At 36.4% G+C, this 22,350-nt stretch overlaps 1 protein-coding gene across 3 annotated transcripts in view; it reads left to right on the forward strand.

The window, feature by feature from the left end:
- Nucleotides 1-22,350, forward strand: part of LOC117344269 (multiple epidermal growth factor-like domains protein 6) — a 90,962-nt gene that overhangs the window by 42,099 nt on the left and 26,513 nt on the right. For all 3 annotated transcript variants that reach the window (XR_004536140.1, XR_004536141.1, XM_033906958.1), the window contains exons 7-14: nucleotides 60-290; nucleotides 776-1,051; nucleotides 2,904-3,038; nucleotides 7,053-7,292; nucleotides 14,051-14,287; nucleotides 16,465-16,701; nucleotides 18,511-18,747; nucleotides 20,269-20,505. Coding sequence is in view for 1 of the 3 variants with exons in the window: in XM_033906958.1 (XP_033762849.1) it covers nucleotides 60-290; nucleotides 776-1,051; nucleotides 2,904-3,038; nucleotides 7,053-7,292; nucleotides 14,051-14,287; nucleotides 16,465-16,701; nucleotides 18,511-18,747; nucleotides 20,269-20,505 (1,830 nt within the window). In the remaining 2 variants the exon portion in view is untranslated. The remainder of the gene's footprint in view (nucleotides 1-59; nucleotides 291-775; nucleotides 1,052-2,903; nucleotides 3,039-7,052; nucleotides 7,293-14,050; nucleotides 14,288-16,464; nucleotides 16,702-18,510; nucleotides 18,748-20,268; nucleotides 20,506-22,350) is intronic.

The following is a 22,350-nucleotide window of genomic DNA, read 5'->3' on the forward strand; positions in this document are numbered from 1 at the left end:
TACAGGCCCTCTGGGAGTTTATGTTTGTAGTTAAATCTTTGTTGGTCTTAACATTGCAGGCCCACTGCTGTGCTGATAATGTACACTGCTGTCCAGCCAACTACAAATGCCTCAGTAATGGTCTTTGTGAGGATAAAAATGGATTCACCTTGCCAAGGTCGCTCAAGGTTGAGGCTTCTGCAATAAAAGTTGAGGCCAACATTGTTTGTAAAGACAAAAGTCAGTGTGCGACAGGAAACACATGTTGTATGAAGGGAACCAACGTCTATGGATGCTGTCCTCTCCCAAATGTGAGATTTCTGTCTGTAGATCACATAAACAGTATTTCTATATGTGTAATAAGTAGCCATGATTACTTGTATAAAACTCCTCTATCTACTCCATTATAAACAACACCGACACAAATACTTCATTTGCCGACTAGCCTGCCGCGTAGAGTAGAGTAGATAATAACTTGTCATAAAGTACTAAATTGATTTTAACCAAATATGGAAAGAAATATCCTTGATGGAAGGGGAACATATTTTGCATAAATTATGACTCTTTCCCTCCTGGGGCCAGAGGGTTGGGCTCAATATTCAGAAATCAAATCTCCCAATTTAACTAAAATTGCCAAATTTTCACCACACCAAAAATACCCTCTACCACAATATTAAGTGATTATGTATTTACGAAGCCGTAGTTGACATTGTTAAAACATAAACTAACTTTTACAGTTGTGTGATAAAAAATGCTGTCATAGGTTTTGTGACCTGATGTTTATTTTGTGTGACAGGCGATTTGCTGTGTCGACAAGAAGCACTGCTGTCCAAATGGATATCAATGTGGCCCTAGAATGGGATTTTGCATGAAGGCCTATCATATCATCGATCTTTCTGTGGGAAACAAACTTGATCATTCAAAGAAGTTGGCCAATGACCCCAAGGATGCTGCCGAGGAGAAAGTAGTTTCCACAGATGTTGTCTGTCCAGACCAAAAGAGCAAATGTCAGACAGGACAGACTTGCTGCGAGACACAATCTGGAGGCTATGGCTGTTGTCCCGCAGAAAATGTGAGGAGAAATTGATTTAAATCACTTTTGATTGAAAGATTTGTTTCCTTTGAGTTTGGCAATATGTCAACATTGAATATAAGTTTCATGTTTCCATTTTGCTAATCTTTAAATAGTCAATATTTCATTTATTTCAACTACACATGTATTAGGGAAAACTGGATGCCTTCAATATTTTCACATCATTTGGGGAGTCAAACCTGGCATGTCATGTTGAAAGATGAGCCTACTATTGGCTGCCTGTCCAAACCACCTACCCCCTGGGTTATATAGACTAAGACTAAAGGCAGTTTGAAAAATAACCTAGGATATGTAGAGTATTTATTCTAAAACTTGCTACAGCTGTAGTTTAAGGCATTAATGTTATTGACCTGGACCCAGTTGTTCAAAAAGTGATTAGCTTAATCACTTGATTAGTGAACATTTCATTTATTGCAAAACCACTGAGTCTCATCTTTAAATTGTTCCAGTTAGAAGAGAATTAAGAATAACAGAATTTCATAAAGTTTTGTCAAGTTAGTTCTACCAGAAATTATTATATCAGGATTTGAAAAATGTTGTTAAAATGTGATTAGCCTAATCACCCTTTGAACAACTGGGCCCTGCATGCATGGGTTCACTGTTAAACCCATGATTTGTCACAGGTTACCATATTAAACACATGATTTGTCACAGGTTACCATATTAAATACATGATTTGCCACATGCAGGTTACCATATTAAATACATGATTTGCCACATGCAGGTAACCATATTAAACACATGGTTTGTCACAGGTTACCATATTAAACACATGGTTTGTCACAGGTTAACATATTAAAACAATATGGTTTGTCACAAGTTACCATATTAAACACATGGTTTGTCACAGGTTACTATATTAAACAGATGAAAATTAAGGTATTATTTGAATAATCTATATACATATGTAAGTAAATTTAAAGTGATATGCTTGGAAACTAGCAGTAAAATTTTAATCAAAGAACATTAAGAATGATTTTACATGAAAGTTTTTCGATTGGATTTTGTTCAAGTCATCATGGCTAGAAAATTCAAATTAGGAAAGATATTTCTGTTTAGTTGCAAGCCTGCATTCATAACATGATCAAAGTTAATTATCACACAGAAAGTACAACCTCACAATAAGAGTTACTCCGTCATTAGTTAGCTCATGGTCTGAAGATCCTGTGAGCTCTGAATTATGTCATGGCACATTGCCTACTGTCTGTCAACTTTTCCTTTAAATCACTACTAGTCATAAATGACTAAATCCATTTTGACCAAATGGTCAGAAACTTCCTTGAGGGAAAAGTAAACAAATTTTGCATAAATTGTGCCTCTTACCCCTCTGGGACAGGAGTGGTTGGTTAAATAATTGAAATAAAGAAAATTATAATTTCAAATGCTTCTTCTGTAAGAATGAACGGATTTGTCTATATTTGGTCTGAAACATAATTGGATGAAGGTGGTCTGGCCCCAAGTAGCCTGAGAGGTGGGTTCCTAAATAGCGGAATACCTTCCTTGGGCGTTCCACCTCCTTAGCGAAGAAACGTTCCTTGAATTTATTTCCATGAAGCTCATTATTGTCTTGAACAGCTTCATCCAGAGTGTACAACCATTGTTCAGCTGGTACAGGTTTTCAATTTTGTGATGGGTTTGAATTTTATGATGGGTACAGGTTTTGAATATTGTGATGGGAAGTAGGCTTTGAATTTTTGGATGAGAAGAAGGTTTTGAATTTTCGCATGGGTATAGGTTTTGAATTTTTATTGCACTTAAATTTCATCTGCCAGGGGACATAACCATGTGTTTTATGGAACTTTTATGTTTTATATTGTTATTGTTTTTGCAGGCGGTGTGTTGTCCAGACAAGATACACTGCTGTCCACAAGGCACCCATTGTGGTGCAGGGAAATGTTACAGGGGCAACTACTCCATCAATTGGCTTGAGAAATCCTCATCATACAATGTGTCCAAACCTAGGGGGGTAAGTGGTCAACACCTTTGTCCTGACCACCAGTCAGTTTGTAACCCTGGTATGACCTGTTGTAAGACGTCCGGCCATGTCTACAAGTATGGATGCTGTCCTTTGCAAAAGGTACAGATACCAGTATAACACTTATTTTATGTAGGTACTAGGATTATCACAACGGTACTGAAGTCTCATTTTATATTAGCATTCCTTTGTACATCCATCCTCAAATATTAGGAATCCATGCTGAATTTTATTATTTCTGCATTAAAACTTTTGTTTGAAAATTCTGTTAAAGTGTGTGTGATAAAGGGGACATCAGCTTTCTCTAATGGTGAAATCTTTGTATTTCTCAAACCTTTACAATAATAGACTCTCCTCATACCTTTATAATAATAGACTCTCCTCATACCTTATAATAATAGACTCTCCTCATACCTTTACAATAATAGACTCTCCTCATACCTTTATAATAATAGACTCTCCTCATTCCTGTATAATAATAGACTCTCCTCATTCCTTTATAATAATAGACTCTCCTCATACCTTTACAATAATAGACTCTCCTCATACCTTTATAATAATAGACTCTCCTCATTCCTGTATAATAATAGACTCTCCTCATTCCTTTATAATAATAGACTCTCCTCATACCTTTATAATGACAGACTCTCCTCATACCTTTATAATAATAGACTCTCCTCATTCCTTTATAATAATAGACTCTCCTCATACCTTTATAATAATAGACTCTCCTCATACCTTTATAATAATAGACTCTCCTCATTCCTTTATAATAATAGACTCTCCTCATTCCTTTATAATAATAGACTCTCCTCATTCCTTTATAATAATAGACTCTCCTCATACCTTTATAATAATAGACTCTCCTCATACATTTATAATAATAGACTCTCCTCATTCCTTTATAATAATATACTCTCCTCATACCTATATAATAATACTCTCCTCAAACCTTTATAATAATAGACTCTCCTTATACCTTACAATGACAGACTCTCCTCATACCTTTATAATAATAGACTCTCCTCATACCTTTATAATAATAGACTCTCCTCATACCTTTATAATGACAGACTCTCCTCATACCTTTATAATAATAGACTCTCCTCATACCTTTATAATAATAGACTCTCCTCATACCTTACAATGACAGACTCTCCTCATACCTTTATAATAATAGACTCTCCTCATACCTTTATAATAATAGACTCTCCTCATACCTTTAAAATAATAGACTCTCCTCATACTTTTATGATAAAACACTCTCCTCATACCTATATAATATTAGACTCTCCTCATACCTTTATAATAATAGACTCTCCTCAAACCTTTATAATAATAGACTCTCCTCATACCTTACAATGACAGACTCTCCTCATACCTTTATGATAATAGACTCTCCTCGTACCTTTATAATAATGGACTCTCCTCATACCTTACAATGACAGACTCTCCTCATACCTTTATAATAATAGACTCTCCTCATACCTTTATAATAATAGACTCTCCTCATACCTTTATAATAATAGACTCTCCTCATACCTTTATAATGACAGACTCTCCTCATACCTTTATGATAATAGACTCTCCTCATACATGTACCTTACAATGACAGACTCTCCTCATACCTTTATGATAATAGACTCTCCTCATACCTTTATAATAATAGACTCTCCTCATACCTTACAATGACAGACTCTCCTCATACCTCTATAATAATAGACTCTCCTCATACCTTTATAATAATAGACTCTCCTCATACCTTTATAATAATAGACTCTCCTCATACCTTTATAATGACAGACTCTCCTCATACCTTTATAATAATAGACTCTCCTCATACCTTTATAATAATAGTCTCTCTTCATACCTTTATAATAATAGACTCTCCTCATACCTTTATAATGACAGACTCTCCTCATACCTTTATAATAATAGACTCTCCTCATACCTTTATAATATTAGACTCTCCTCATACCTTTATAATAATACTCTCCTCATACCTTTATAATGGCAGACTCTCCTCATACCTTTATAATAATAGACTCTCCTCATACCTTTAAAATACTAGACTCTCCTCATACTTTTATGATAATAGACTGTCCTCATACCTATATAATATTAGACTCTCCTCATACCTTTATAATAATAGACTCTCCTCAAACCTTTATAATAATAGACTCTCCTCATACCTTACAATGACAGACTCTCCTCATACCTTTATGATAATAGACTCTCCTCACACCTTTATAATAATAGACTCTCCTCATACCTTTATAATAATAGACTCTCCTCAAACCTTTATAATAATAGACTCTCCTCATACCTTACAATGACAGACTCTCCTCATACCTATATAATATTAGACTCTCCTCATACCTTTATAATAATAGACTCTCCTCAAACCTTTATAATAATAGACTCTCCTCATACCTTACAATGACAGACTCTCCTCATACCTTTATGATAATAGACTCTCCTCATACCTTTATGATAATATACTCTCCTCATACCTTTATAATAATAAACTCTCCTCATACCTTTATAATCATAGACTCTCCTCATACCTTTATAATCATACTCTCCTCATACCTTTATAATAATAGACTCTCCTCATACTTTTATGATAATAGACTCTCCTCATACCTTTATAATGACAGACTCTCCTCATACCTATATAATAATAGACTCTCCTCAAACCTTTATAATAATAGACTCTCCTCATACTTTTATGATAATACTCTCCTCATTCCTTTATAATAATAGACTCTCCTTATACTTTTATGATAATAATACTCTCCTCATACCTTTATAATAATACTCTCCTCAAACCTTTATAATAATAGACTCTCCTCAAACATTTATAATAATAGACTCTCCTCATTCCTTTATAATAATAGACTCTCCTCATACCTTTATAATAATAGACTCTCCTCATACCTCTATATAATAATAGACTCTCCTCAAACCTTTATAATAATAGACTCTCCTCATTCCTTTATAATAATAGACTCTCCTCATTCCTTTATAATAATAGACTCTCCTCATACCTTTATAATGACAGACTCTCCTCATACCTTTATAATAATAGACTCTCCTCATACCTTTATAATAATAGACTCTCCTCATACCTTTACAATAATAGACTCTCCTCATACCTTTACAATAATAGACTCTCCTCATACCTTTAAAATAATAGACTCTCCTCATACTTTATGATACTAGACTCTCCTCATACTTTGATAATAATAGACTCTCCTCATACCTTTATCATAATAGACTCTCCTCATACCTTTATAATAATAGACTCTCCTCAAACCTTTATAATAATAAACTCTCCTCATACCTTTATAATGACAGACTCTCCTCATACCTTTATAATAATAGACTCTCCTCATACCTTTATTATAATACTCTCCTCAAACCTTTATAGTAATAGACTCTCCTCATACCTTTATAATAATAGACTCTCCTCATACCTTTATAATAATAGACTCTCCTCATACCTTTACAATAATAGACTCTCCTCATACCTTTATAATAATATACTCTCCTCATTCCTTTATGATAATAGACTCTCCTCATACCTTTATAATAATAGATTCTCCTCTCTCCTCATACCTTTATGATAATAGACTCTCCTCATACCTATATAATAATAGACTCTCCTCATTCCTTTATAATAATAGACTCTCCTCATACCTTTATAATAATAGACTCTCCTCATACCTTTATAATAATAGACTCTCCTCATACACATTTGTAGTATTTATCATGTCATAATACTCATGATCAGATGTGGTTATTATCCTGAAATACCAATGTATTGCAAACTTGTTTATATTGTTAGTTGTTGATTGGTTTATAGTATGTGTGTTGTTTATGTTGCTGGTTTGTTTACAGTGTGTGAGTTGTTTACGTTGTTGGTTTGTTGATAGTGTGTTAGTTGTTTATGTTGCTGGTTTGTTTACAGTGTGTGAGTTGTTTATGTTGATATATTTATAGGGTGTTTGTTGTGGAGACCGTGGTGATCACTGTTGCCCAGAAGGTTACACTTGTGACCTACAGAAAAAGAAGTGTATAAAGGAAGGATCAAACCAGGTCACAGAATGGCTGACAAGTGTCCAGTCTACTGCGTTGTCTGTCCAGAATGTGGTTTGTCCGGATGGAAAATCTGAATGTCCAACAGGGAATACATGTTGTCTTGGAAAAGAAGGGACATATGGATGCTGCCCATTACCAAATGTAGGTTGTGAATTGCCAATTCCATAAAGGTTGTTAAAAAGATTTTTTGTTGTTAAGGTACAGTAGACAGGTGGCACTCTTGACTTTCACCTATACAACTGGGGTTCCATTCCCTGACATTAAAAGGTGCATTATGCATGATTTTCCTCCTGGTAATTGTTCAACATTTGTAAAAAGAATCAATATTGTATCAGTACCAGTTCTTCTTATAATTTCTTGTCAAGGCCATAACTCGTAGTTTGTTGAAAATATGTTGATGACGCATGGAGGATACTTAAATCACCTAATGTGCATTGCACTCTTATTAGGTGACTTCGGAAATTTGGTCTGGAGCATTATTGGGCAAAGGAGATCTTATTGTGTAAAAATGGAGGATGTGGCTCCCCAGGGGTGGAGGGGCAGGGTCCAGTAGGGGAAGTAGCAGTTAATCATTTGAAATGCTACTGGTCCTGAATGACTGAATGGATTTTGATGAATTTTCGTTAGGAGTATCATTTGGTAAAAAGAGATTTTTTCTCGCGAAATTTCAAAAATCACCCCAAATCACATAAAAGCTCATGTAATAGCACTGTAATCAAATGATTGGTCAAAAAACGAAAGTGAAGAGAAATCAAAGAGAAAACATAGGTAAAGCATATAAAAGCAACTATCAGATCAACCACATATCTGAGATCATTTCCTGGATGTTAAATCCCATGGTTTTGGTCAAATTAACTGGAATTTTAAAAATCTTCTCAAGCCCCAAATTTGGTAGAATCAAATACTCTTCATAGATGGGAAGATCTCAAGGTGATTTATCAAAATTGTAAATTTCATGGCCCATAGGTTTCATGTTTCTTCATTTTATGCAGGGAAATCACATTTTAATGGAAATGATTCAAATTCAGTTAGAATTGTGAGGAGGGGCGAATCAATACTACTATTTACATTGGAACTGTTTGAAAACACTTTGTAAATACATAGGAGAGTTGAATGTTTAAGACTCAGGTGACCCTTAAGCATAAGGCCCATGGACCTCTTGTTTAAATTGTTCTGAAAAGTTGATGTTTGTAATATTAAATGGGAATAGATTAAATTATCTGATCGTTTTTCAGTTCTACATAGTGGGGGATTGAGTAACTTGTTATCTCTCATGGATATCTAGCATTCTTATTCTCATTAAAGAAGGGCTCAACAATATGTCTTAGATATTTTAGGATTGAATTATTTAAATTTTTCAACATTAGTACTAGCTTAATTTTGGTGTTTTCAGGGGTTGACACTAAAATCATCATCATGACAGACCACTGGGCTGCTAGGTCTTGAAATGATCGAGGCAGTCGGGCTGTCTTAAGCATCCAGCCATAAATGTAGGCCTTCTAGGGCTTGACCCCCAACCCTGAGAAATATTTGTTTGATTCCAGAATTTTAGAAGCAATTTCCTTCATTTTGGTTCATTCTGAGCATAAATTAGATATTACTCCATGGAGTTTTAAAAGTTTTGAAAAATAATTTTTTTGAAGTAAATGAAGAAAACTTTGACTATAAATATGTATTTTGCTGAAAATGGTGGCAGCCCACTGGGCTGCTGGTCTGGACATTCAGGCAGCCGACCAAATTCCAAACAGCCAAGGGCTGCTGGGCTAATGTTGGTGTCAGTCCCTGGTTTTCGTCTACAATTAAGAGATTCAATACTATATTAGTTTCTGCATAAATCTTATTGTGTAATTTCCCTCTTCTCAATCCTATAATTAAGTCCCCCATACGAAGAGGAGGACTTATTGGTTTTGCTCCGAAACGAAATGGAGTCTTCTGATTGGTTGAAATAGATATTGTCCGCATTGTAGGTACATCATGGAACACCGGTCACCCTTGTAACCTCACTTCCACATTTTAACAAAACGGCCACCATTTCCTGGCCTCTGATTGGTCCAAATTTACTTATAGTCAGATTTTGATGAAATTTGGTATGTATCATGTGACACCGGTCTCTCTCGTAACCTCACTTTCACTTTTTAACAAAATGGCCACCATTTCCTGGTCTCTGATTGGTCTAAATTTACATAGTCTGATTTTGATGAAATTTGGTATGTACATGTAGGTACATCATGGGACACCAGCAACACTCGTTATCTCACCTTCATATTTTAACAAAATGGCTGCCATTTCCAGGCCTCTGATTGGTCTAAATTTAGATAATGTCCAATTTTGATGAAATTTGGTATGTAGGGGTATTATGGGACTGCAAAATCAAATGAATGGTTTTCGTTACCATAGCAACCAAACAGAAGCTTCTGATTGGTTGAAATTTAGATGTTGTTCAATTTCAATGAAGTTTGGTATATAGGGATATTGAGGGATGCCAAAGATAATGGTGCGACTTTTGGGGTGTTTGGGGGACTTGTTACTCTATGTGTCTCTAATTGAATGGATTCTAGAATATTTTGATTTTGATTAATTGGTACAGTGATCCAATACAATATACCCAATATCATCATAGTTCATGAATGTTCATGAACTTTTTCATTCATGAAATCATCATAGTTCATGAATGTTCATGAACTTTTTCATTCATGACAATTCATGATTAGTTCATGAATATTCATGAACTTAAAACTATGATGAATACTCATGAACTTTTTCATTCATGACAATTCATGATTAGTTCATGAATATTCATGAACTTAAAACTATGATGAATGTTCATGAATGAAATATTTCACGAACCATTCATTAATCCTGAAATGAAGATTTTCATTCATAAAATCATCATATTTCATGAATATTTATGAATTATTCTATTCATGATAATTCATGAGTTATGAACTTATTTAGAAAATGAATTTGCATGCATTTTACCACTTAATTTCATCAAAGTTTGTCATGAACTGTATCACTATGCATGTTTGACAATATCCTTGTAGTCCTTCCATTAAAAATTGCATTCAAATGGATCCATCACTTGTTTCAAAATTCATAACTGCTTGAAATGAGTATATTTACACAATCATTTGGATGGAAAATCCTTTTAATATTCTTCAGATAAGAGTGATTTATTTTCATTATTGCATTAATTCTCATTGCACATATGATGTGTGTTTGAACAATTTAGTTAAATGGGCAATGTAATTTAAGAAATGCCAAAGCTGTTTGAATATGATGTGCACATGTAAATTTAGGTCACATGAATGGTGATTGATTTTAAGTTAATTCTTACCTATAAACAGGTTGACATATTTCCAGAGTTGAATATTTCATTTCCTGGTAGTGTTGTATTGATCATGAAGCAGGTATGAAAGATAAACACTTGCCTTCTTTTGTAAAATAACATGTTATTCATCTCTGTGAGAAAAGCCTCATGGCTGCCATGTATTGGAACTCTCCTGCTAGAAGTTTTTGGGCGGGAAAAATTTGGCGGGAAATTTGAAGTTTTCTTATTGTTTCCTTATTCTTCTTTAAGCAAACATCAAAATTGTAATATAGACATGGCATTCAATTTAAAACTTTTTAGATATTCAGTTTGTTATTCAATTTAAAATGTAAGGTATTTTTTTATTCAAGAAAATGTTCAATTTTAAAGTCAAATTCTCATTCATTAAAATTCTTCAAAATTCATTACTATTTGATTCATTTTGATGAATTTTAATGACTATCATCAATGCATGAAAATTCATGAATAGTTCATAATCACATAAAATTCTCATTCATCAAAGTTCTTCAAAATTCATTATCAACTGTTTTTACTATTTCATTCATTTTGATGAATTTTAATGAATATCATCTATGCATGAAAGTTCATGAATAGTTCATAATCACATATGATGAACTATCATGAATCTTAATGAATTTGTAAAATTATTCATAAAAGTTCATGAAGAGTTCATGAGAGGTATTTGATGAATATTCATGAACATTTTTTCTTGAATCAAAAACTTACAGTATTCTTGAAAGTTCATGAATGATTCATGAACTCATGAACATTCATGAACTCATGAATATCATCTCGCAGAAGTCTTGGTGGACTCCTGTTTTATGTCCTTAAATAATATTGAATACTTTCCTGTCTGAAAGATAATGTTTGAACCATGATTGTAAAACATTCCCCTTTCTTCCATAAGATTTTAACTCTTATACATAGAGGATATCTAACAGTGTCTTCAGTAATACCAAATATATTTCACGAGTGGGGCTAATATTTTGATATTTGTCACGAGTGCTCAGCACGAGTGATAAATATCAAAATATTAGCCACACGAGTGAAATATATTTGGTATTACTGAAGACACCGTTAGATATTCTGTTTATTACATTTTTTATCAACGAAAAATCTACCCCATATGCTAACTAGGCCTGCAGATGTAAACAAAAAAAGTAGTTCCCCCTGTCCAGGTGCTGACATATATGTCGGGCTTTCTGATTGGTCAATTATTTTGGTATTTTCTAATCATTAATTTGATTGGTCCAATCAGCAAAAGTGATATTTTTCACTAGTGAAAAATATCACTTTTATAGAATGAATAATTTTTGATATTTCACTGGTAAAAATGTAATAAAAAACTCTATTTAACACTTTACTGATATCACAAAATACAAATCTGATTTCATTATTTCTGTCCAAATAATTTATAATGGTGTCATATATTACTAGTAACAGATTTGGTCTTTGGTAAGAAGCCAGAATGGTGCTTTGTTGTTATTTCACAATCTTTCAGGTAATTAAACATATATTTAAAAATGACATTTTCAAAAATTTTATTGAAACAAGATGTAATTAATATTGAAAGGTAATTAGTAACATTTTTATCAGAACTTTTGCCTTGATATCATGACTGTTTTCTGTGCAAATGGTACAATGACTGTTCCTAGAGCCATGTTACATAAGAGTTTGAGAGGTTGTATTAGTGAAGGGGATATTTATAATATATCGAGGATATCTAACAGTGTCTTCAGTAATACCAAATATATTTCACGAGTGGGGGTAATATTTTGATATTTTTCACGAGTGCGCAGCACGAGTGAAAAATATCAAAATATTAGCCACACGAGTGAAATATATTTTGTTTTACTGAAGACACTGTTAGATATTCTGCTTATTACATTTTTTATCAACGAAAACCCTACCCCGTATGCTAACTAGGACTACAGCGATAATTTGTAAACAAAAAAAGTAGTTCCCCCTGTCCAGGTGCTGACATATATGTCAGGCTTTCTGATTGGTCTATTATTTTGGTATTTTCTAATCATTAATTTGATTGGTCAAATCAGCGAAAGTGATATTTTTCACTAGTGAAAAATATGATATTCTTCACTAGTGAAAAATATCACTTTTATAGAATGAATAATTTTTGATATTTCACTGGTAAAAATGTAATAAAAGGTATTATGTAACCTAGACAGGGTGGCTTTTAAGGTCACCTGAGACCGTCTCAAGTGACCAGTACGTATTCTAATCGCCCATAATTGTCCATCGTGCGTCATCTGTCCTTAAACAATTTACATTTTACAATTCCTTCTAACCTGGTTAACATTATCAGCATAAGATGATAGTTTGATGGTATGCACATGTTGGCTCTGACTGAACCCCTGGGGGTGATGGGTGAGGCAGCAAAAAAGACATCTTCTCAACACCCAAATACAGTGGAATCAAATGGATATGTCTTAATATGCTTTACCAAAATTGTGAATTTCTTGACCCTTGGGTCTCATGGTCCCCTTGGGAGGAGATAAATTTACTACAGTTTATAATTAATGAGAAATCATATTTTTGACTATCATTTGTTTGATTTGTATTGGAATTCATTGACAGTTTGATGGTATGCACATATTGGCCCTGACTGACCCCCTGGGCTGATGGGTGGAGCCAAAAAATGTCAAATTAAGTTATTAACTGAAATATTTCAAAACTCTGGTGACCATTAAGGCCTATGGGCCTAACACTTGTTAATTTTAAGTGGAAATAGTTTATATTTGATGTGTTATTCAGAAATAGTGAAACTTTCTAATTTAATGGGAAGTTATTTTCAAATGGAGTAAGGGTTCTAGATTTGCAGTCGAAGTTGATATTGAGCTGAAATAGCTGTTAATTAAGGCACTTGGCCTTATCAAATTGATGGTGTATAAAAAAGTATTTACACTGCATAATTTTAATAGTATTCTAGTTTTTTAGCTCACCTGCCCAAAGGGCAAGTGAGCTTATGCTGTGGTGTGACATCTGTCGTCTGTCTGTCCGGCTGTCCGTCTGAATGTGAATACTTTGTATGTGTTATATAGTTAGAATATGTACCAATGTGACCTTCATTCAAGGTCACATTGGTCCAATAGGCTATAATCTTCTAACAACTTTTTCTCAATAACCAAGAGGCCCAGAGACTTGATATTAGGCCTTTAGCATGCTGGGGCAAAAGGCTACCAAGTTTGTTAAAAAAACTTTGACTGCAAATATAGAACCTTGACCTACATTCAAGGTCACAGGGTGAAATAGGCTTAAATCTTTAAACAATGATTATATATATATGCAATAGCCAAGTGTCACCAAGACCTGATATTAGGCCAATAGTATGCTGGAATGAAGGACTAGAAAATTTATTGACATAAATAAACCTAGCTTTCAATGATATTTGAATGAAATTGTTATCAGCATAGTATCTGTTGAAATGACCTCAATCAACTTTTAATTTGCTGTAGAGCCAGGTGAGCGATACAGGCCCATTGGGCCTCTTGTGAAAAAAACATCCAAAATTACAGGAAACACTTCATGATGATGATACTTTGTTAAATAGGCTGTTTGCTGTCCAGATGAAAAGCATTGCTGCAAGGAGAATACAAAATGTGATTCAACATCCCATAAGTGTTTACAGAGTAATGGTCTGTTGACGGACTCATTTGAGAAATCAGAGAGCCAGCCTGTGGTTAGATCATCTAACACCATTTGTCCTGATGGACAGTCCCATTGTCCAGACGGAAGTACATGCTGTGCAGTGGCCGGTGGTAGCTACGGATGCTGCCCATTACCAAATGTAAAACATGTTTATAAGTACTCTATATACATGTATTCTTAAATAAACCCCCGGACCCCTATTGTAAAGGTTTTAGTATTAATATCTTAATTTATTCTTAAATAAACCCCCTCCCCTATTGCAAAGGTTTTAGTATTAGAATTTTATTAGGTCACCTGAGACAAAGTCTCAAGTGACCTATTCTAATCCCCTTTTGTCTGTCGTCGTGCGTCGTGCGTCGTTCGTCCGTAAACAATTTACATTTTCGACTTCTTCTCCAAAACCTCTAAACTAAATTCAATGAAATTTGGCTGGAAGCTTCTATGGCTAAAGGTCAACCAAAATTGTGAATTATATGGTCCCCAACCCCCAGGGGCCTGAGGGGCAGGGCTAAAATGGGTTAAATTGACTACAATTTCAAAAATCTTCTTGGGCTACATTGAAGCCTGTAGCATGCTGGGGTGAAGGGCTACCAAGTTTGTTCAAATAAATGACCTTGACCTTCATTCAAGGTCACATAGGTCAAATAGACTATAATCTTCAAACGACTTCTTCTTTATAACCAAGAGGCCCAGGGACTTGATATTGGGCCTATAGCAGGCTGGGTTGAAGGGCTATCAAATTTGATCAAAAAAATGACCTTGACCTTCATTCAAGGTCAATTGGGTCAAATAGGCTATAATCTTCAAATGACTTCTCAATAACCAAGAGGCCCAGGGACTTGATATTAGGCCTGTAGCATGCTGGGGTGAAGGGCTACCAAGTTTGTTCAAATAAATGACCTTGACCTTCATTCAAGGTCACATAGGTCAAATAGACTATAATCTTCAAACGACTTCTTCTTTATAACCAAGAGGCACAGGGACTTGATATTGGGCCTGTAGCAGGCTGGGTTGAAGGGCTATCAAATTTGTTCAAAAAAATGACCTTGACCTTCATTCAAGGTCAATTGGGTCAAATAGGCTATAATCTTCAAATGACTTCTCAATAACCAAGAGGCCCAGGGACTTGATATTAGGCCTGTAGCATGCTGGGGTGAAGGGTTACCAAGTTTGTTCAAATAAATGACCTTGACTTTCATTCAAGGTCACAGGGGTCAAATAGGCTATAATCTTCAAACAACTTCTTCTCAATAACCAAGAGGCCCAGGGACTTGATATTGGGCCTGTCTGTAGCACGCTGGGGTGAAGGGCTACCAAGTTTGTTCAAACAAATGACCTTGACCTTCATTCAAGGTCAATTGGGTCAAATAGGCTATAATCTTCAAATGACTTCTTCTCAATAACCAAGAGGCCCAGGGACTTGATATTGGGCCTGTAGCATGCTGGGGTGAAGGGCTACCAAGTTTGTTCAAATAAATGACCTTGATCTTCATTCAAGGTCACATGGGTCAAATAGGCTATAATCTTCAAACAACTTCTGAATAACCAAGAGACCCAGGGACTTGATATTGGGCCTGTAGCATTTTGGGGTGAAGGGCTTCCAAGTTTATTCAAATAAATGACCTTGAACTTCATCCAAGGTCACATGGGTCAAATAGGCTATAATCTTCAAACAACTTCTCAATAACCAAGAGGCCCAGGGACTTGATATTGGGCCTGTCTGTAGCATGCTGGGGTGTAGGGCTACCAGGTTTGTTCAAATGAATGACATTGACCTACATTCAAGGTCATAGGGGTGAAATATTTTTAAATCTTGCGATAGCCAAGAGTCACCAAGCCCCAATATTAGGCCAATAGTATGCTGGAATGAAGGACTAGAAAATAGATTGACATGAATAAACCTAGCTTACCCTGATATTTGAATAAATTTGTTATCGGCATAGTATCTGTAGAAATGTCCTCAATCAACTGCAAATTTGCTGTAGAGCCAGGTGAGCGATACAGGCCCATTGGGCCTCTTGTTGTTAATTCAATATTGAACATGTACAAAGTAAGTACATGTACATTGAAACCTCATTTAACGACTACCGCAAATTACGACCACCCCGCTATTTTACGAGGGCTTTTTCAGCCCATTATTTTTCTCTATATTGTTTTGTTTTGGTCGCTTCAGTAATCCCGTTATTCCGTATTACGATTACTTCTGAAATTTACAAAGACGACTAATTAACGTTGATTGATCGCATTATTGCGACCTGTTAGTTTTAGTCACCCGGACAAAGTTGATGTTTTTGTGTCTCTCGTTTGATAACACAGGCGGTTTGCTGTGCCGATGACAAGCACTGCTGTCCCGAAAACTACAAATGTGACACTGGTTCAGGAACATGTACGAAAAATAACGGCATGTCCATGGAATGGCTTTTGAAAACAGAAAGCCAACCTACAGCTAGATCACCTGATGTCATTTGTCCTGATGGACGTTCTCAGTGTCCATCTGGTGACACGTGCTGTAAAGTGGGAGAGAACAAATACGGATGCTGCCCTCAGCCGAATGTAAGTAATACTATTATTGTATGTAGATATGTATTTGAATACTTCTAATTCTCTGTAAGCTACTGTAAACGTGTTAAGTTGATGTTTAATCTTGGAGACAAAATAATGCGGATTTGAACCTCCTTCTCATTGCGCAAGTTCATGTCCACGCCAATACTTTGTAAGTTACTGTAAACTTACTTAATGTAGGTACAGCTCTAACATTTTTAGCTCACCTGCCCGAAGGGCAAGTGAGCTTATGCCGTGGTGCGGGGTCCGTCGTCCGGCCGTCCGGCCGGCGTCAACTTTTCATTTAAACAACTTCTTCTCAATAACCAAGAGGCCCAGGGACTTGATATTGGGCCTGTAGCATGCTGGGGTGAAGGGTTACCAAGTTTGTTCAAATAAATGACCTTGACTTTCATTCAAGGTCACAGGGGTCAAATAGGCTATAATCTTCAAACAACATCTTCTCAATAACCAAGAGGCCCAGGGACTTGATATTGGGCCTGTCTGTAGCACGCTGGGGTGAAGGGCTACCAAGTTTGTTCAAACAAATGACCTTGACCTTCATTCAAGGTCAATTGGGTCAAATAGGCTATAATCTTCAAATGACTTCTTCTCAATAACCAAGAGGCCCAGGGACTTGATATTGGGCCTGTAGCATGCTGGGGTGAAGGGCTACCAAGTTTGTTCAAATAAATGACCTTGATCTTCATTCAAGGTCACATGGGTCAAATAGGCTATAATCTTCAAACAACTTCTGAATAACCAAGAGACCCAGGGACTTGATATTGGGCCTGTAGCATTTTGGGGTGAAGGGTTACCAAGTTTGTTCAAATAAATGACCTTGACTTTCATTCAAGGTCACATGGGTCAAATAGGCTATAATCTTCAAACAACTTCTCAATAACCAAGAGGCCCAGGGACTTGATATTGGGCCTGTCTGTAGCATGCTGGGGTGAAGGGCTACCAAGTTTGTTCAAATAAATGACCTTGACCTTCATTCAAGGTCACATGGGTCAAATAGGCTATAATCTTCAAACAACTTCTGAATAACCAAGAGACCCAGGGACTTGATATTGGGCCTGTAGCATTTTGGGGTGAAGGGCTTCCAAGTTTATTCAAATAAATGACCTTGAACTTCATCCAAGGTCACATGGGTCAAATAGGCTATAATCTTCAAACAACTTCTCAATAACCAAGAGGCCCAGGGACTTGATATTGGGCCTGTCTGTAGCATGCTGGGGTGTAGGGCTACCAGGTTTGTTCAAATGAATGACATTGACCTACATTCAAGGTCATAGGGGTGAAATGTTTTTTAATCTTGCGATAGCCAAGAGTCACCAAGCCCCAATATTAGGCCAATAGTATGCTGGAATGAAGGACTAGAAAATAGATTGACATGAATAAACCTAGCTTACCCTGATATTTGAATAAATTTGTTATCGGCATAGTATCTGTAGAAATGTCCTCAATCAACTGCAAATTTGCTGTAGAGCCAGGTGAGCGATACAGGCCCATTGGGCCTCTTGTTGTTAATTCAATATTAAACATGTACAAAGTAAGTACATGTACATTGAAACCTCATTTAACGACTACCGCAAATTACGACCACCCCGCTATTTTACGAGGGCTTTTTCAGCCCATTATTTTTCTCTATATTGTTTTGTTTTGGTCGCTTCAGTAATCCCGTTATTCCGTATTACGATTACTTCTGAAATTTACAAAGACGACTAATTAACGTTGATTGATCGCATTATTGCGACCTGTTAGTTTTAGTCACCCGGACAAAGTTGATGTTTTTGTGTCTCTCGTTTGATAACACAGGCGGTTTGCTGTGCCGATGACAAGCACTGCTGTCCCGAAAACTACAAATGTGACACTGGTTCAGGAAGATGTACGAAAAATAACGGCATGTCCATGGAATGGCTTTTGAAAACAGAAAGCCAACCTACAGCTAGATCACCTGATGTCATTTGTCCTGATGGACGTTCTCAGTGTCCATCTGGTGACACGTGCTGTAAAGTGGGAGAGAACAAATACGGATGCTGCCCTCAGCCGAATGTAAGTAATACTATTATTGTATGTAGATATGTATTTGAATACTTCTAATTCTCTGTAAGCTACTGTAAACGTGTTAAGTTGATGTTTAATCTTGGAGACAAAATAATGCGGATTTGAACCTCCTTCTCATTGCGCAAGTTCATGTCCACGCCAATACTTTGTAAGTTACTGTAAACTTACTTAATGTAGGTACAGCTCTAACATTTTTAGCTCACCTGCCCGAAGGGCAAGTGAGCTTATGCCGTGGTGCGGGGTCCGTCGTCCGGCCGTCCGGCCGGCGTCAACTTTTCATTTAAACAACTTCTTCTCAATAACCAAGAGGCCCAGGGACTTGATATTGGGCCTGTAGCATGCTGGGGTGAAGGGTTACCAAGTTTGTTCAAATAAATGACCTTGACTTTCATTCAAGGTCACAGGGGTCAAATAGGCTATAATCTTCAAACAACATCTTCTCAATAACCAAGAGGCCCAGGGACTTGATATTGGGCCTGTCTGTAGCACGCTGGGGTGAAGGGCTACCAAGTTTGTTCAAACAAATGACCTTGACCTTCATTCAAGGTCAATTGGGTCAAATAGGCTATAATCTTCAAATGACTTCTTCTCAATAACCAAGAGGCCCAGGGACTTGATATTGGGCCTGTAGCATGCTGGGGTGAAGGGCTACCAAGTTTGTTCAAATAAATGACCTTGATCTTCATTCAAGGTCACATGGGTCAAATAGGCTATAATCTTCAAACAACTTCTGAATAACCAAGAGGCCCAGGGACTTGATATTGGGCCTGTAGCATTTTGGGGTGAAGGGCTTCCAAGTTTATTCAAATAAATGACCTTGAACTTCATCCAAGGTCACATGGGTCAAATAGGCTATAATCTTCAAACAACTTCTCAATAACCAAGAGGCCCAGGGACTTGATATTGGGCCTGTCTGTAGCATGCTGGGGTGTAGGGCTACCAGGTTTGTTCAAATGAATGACATTGACCTACATTCAAGGTCATAGGGGTGAAATATTTTTTAATCTTGCGATAGCCAAGAGTCACCAAGCCCCAATATTAGGCCAATAGTATGCTGGAATGAAGGACTAGAAAATAGATTGACATGAATAAACCTAGCTTACCCTGATATTTGAATAAATTTGTTATCGGCATAGTATCTGTAGAAATGTCCTCAATCAACTGCAAATTTGCTGTAGAGCCAGGTGAGCGATACAGGCCCATTGGGCCTCTTGTTGTTAATTCAATATTGAACATGTACAAAGTAAGTACATGTACATTGAAACCTCATTTAACGACTACCGCAAATTACGACCACCCCGCTATTTTACGAGGGCTTTTTCAGCCCATTATTTTTCTCTATATTGTTTTGTTTTGGTCGCTTCAGTAATCCCGTTATTCCGTATTACGATTACTTCTGAAATTTACAAAGACGACTAATTAACGTTGATTGATCGCATTATTGCGACCTGTTAGTTTTAGTCACCCGGACAAAGTTGATGTTTTTGTGTCTCTCGTTTGATAACACAGGCGGTTTGCTGTGCCGATGACAAGCACTGCTGTCCCGAAAACTACAAATGTGACACTGGTTCAGGAAGATGTACGAAAAATAACGGCATGTCCATGGAATGGCTTTTGAAAACAGAAAGCCAACCTACAGCTAGATCACCTGATGTCATTTGTCCTGATGGACGTTCTCAGTGTCCATCTGGTGACACGTGCTGTAAAGTGGGAGAGAACAAATACGGATGCTGCCCTCAGCCGAATGTAAGTAATACTATTATTGTATGTAGATATGTATTTGAATACTTCTAATTCTCTGTAAGCTACTGTAAACGTGTTAAGTTGATGTTTAATCTTGGAGACAAAATAATGCGGATTTGAACCTCCTTCTCATTGCGCAAGTTCATGTCCACGCCAATACTTTGTAAGTTACTGTAAACTTACTTAATGTAGGTACAGCTCTAACATTTTTAGCTCACCTGCCCGAAGGGCAAGTGAGCTTATGCCGTGGTGCGGGGTCCGTCGTCCGGCCGTCCGGCCGGCGTCAACTTTTCATTTAAACAACTTCTTCTCAATAACCAAGAGGCCCAGGGACTTGATATTGGGCCTGTAGCATGCTGGGGTGAAGGGTTACCAAGTTTGTTCAAATAAATGACCTTGACTTTCATTCAAGGTCACAGGGGTCAAATAGGCTATAATCTTCAAACAACATCTTCTCAATAACCAAGAGGCCCAGGGACTTGATATTGGGCCTGTCTGTAGCACGCTGGGGTGAAGGGCTACCAAGTTTGTTCAAACAAATGACCTTGACCTTCATTCAAGGTCAATTGGGTCAAATAGGCTATAATCTTCAAACAACTGATAGCCATTGCTTTTTTGTATTCTATCGATTACAGGATAATAAAGCTATATGAAACCTCTATTATTTATTGTTCATTCTTCATAAGAGCATATAGAACATTCATACATGTGCTGAACTCAATTGACTTATAGAACATAAGTACAACCTTACAGTTTCACATATTCTCGTGTCTGTGGGTCATCGTATTCGAAATTCTCTGAAATTAAACTATTATTATTATGCTTTTGCTCTTTTTGAAGCAAGTTTGATTTAACACGTATGGCGATTGACTCTTCCGCAAATGTGCTATACTGTTAATGTACAATAAGGTCATAAGTTTACAGCCAGTATCAGCTTCTGTCCTTGGACGTCTCGTGTCCACGGTGACTCTAAATGAAACAAAAGATGCTAGGGCCTCGAATGGTACATGTAGTACATTGTTATAATGACTTTATTCGTAGGTAAATGCTAGTTATAATCTTTGATACCAATGGATAACTTATGTTACTTGACGTCAAGTTCACTACTTGACTTTAGTCATGTAAACTTTCATTGGCTCCGAGCTGATGGCTACATTTGGTAAGCTACCAAGTAAAGCTATTGCTGCGGTCATGGTCTCAGCTCTACAACCAAACACTTTCAATCCAGAAATTTTGGTAATAGATCAGGGCTTGAATCAGTTGGTAATGCTATCAGCTGTCAAAGCTAACCAATGTTCTAAGCTGCTCATCGAAGGTCAGTTTGTAATTAGCTAAATTGTCAAGAATATTTCTCAATACCAAGTATCCAAGGCTAATATTGGCATATTCGATCTGGAAAGGACCATATGCTTAGAATTGACCTTATGCTTGGCAGTGTACGGTCCAATACTCATTGTGACTGTTACAAAGCCTGGGCATTGTTTCTACATTCGAAATGCAAAGGGTTACATTGTTAAATAAAACCTCATTTAACGATCGGCAATAGGACACCCGGCTATTTTACGAATTTCAGCCCTTATTCATTACCAAGTGTTGATTTGGGCTTCATGTAATCGTGTTAAGTACTCAGTTTCAGACAACGACTTAACTTATGCTATTGGAACATGTCTTTATCCGGACAAATTTTTATGAGCCTGGTTGATTCACATGGGTATGCTGGTGATGGCAACTCATTGTCCAAAATACAATGATCACTTCAGGAACGATTGGAATAGCTGTAGCCATGGAACTTTTAAAACAGAAAGCAATATCCTGATGTGTACGGGACCAATTGTATTGAATAACCTT

This window comes from Pecten maximus, chromosome 15, assembly GCF_902652985.1.
Source record: "Pecten maximus chromosome 15, xPecMax1.1, whole genome shotgun sequence".
NCBI classification, from domain to species: Eukaryota; Metazoa; Mollusca; class Bivalvia; order Pectinida; family Pectinidae; genus Pecten; species Pecten maximus.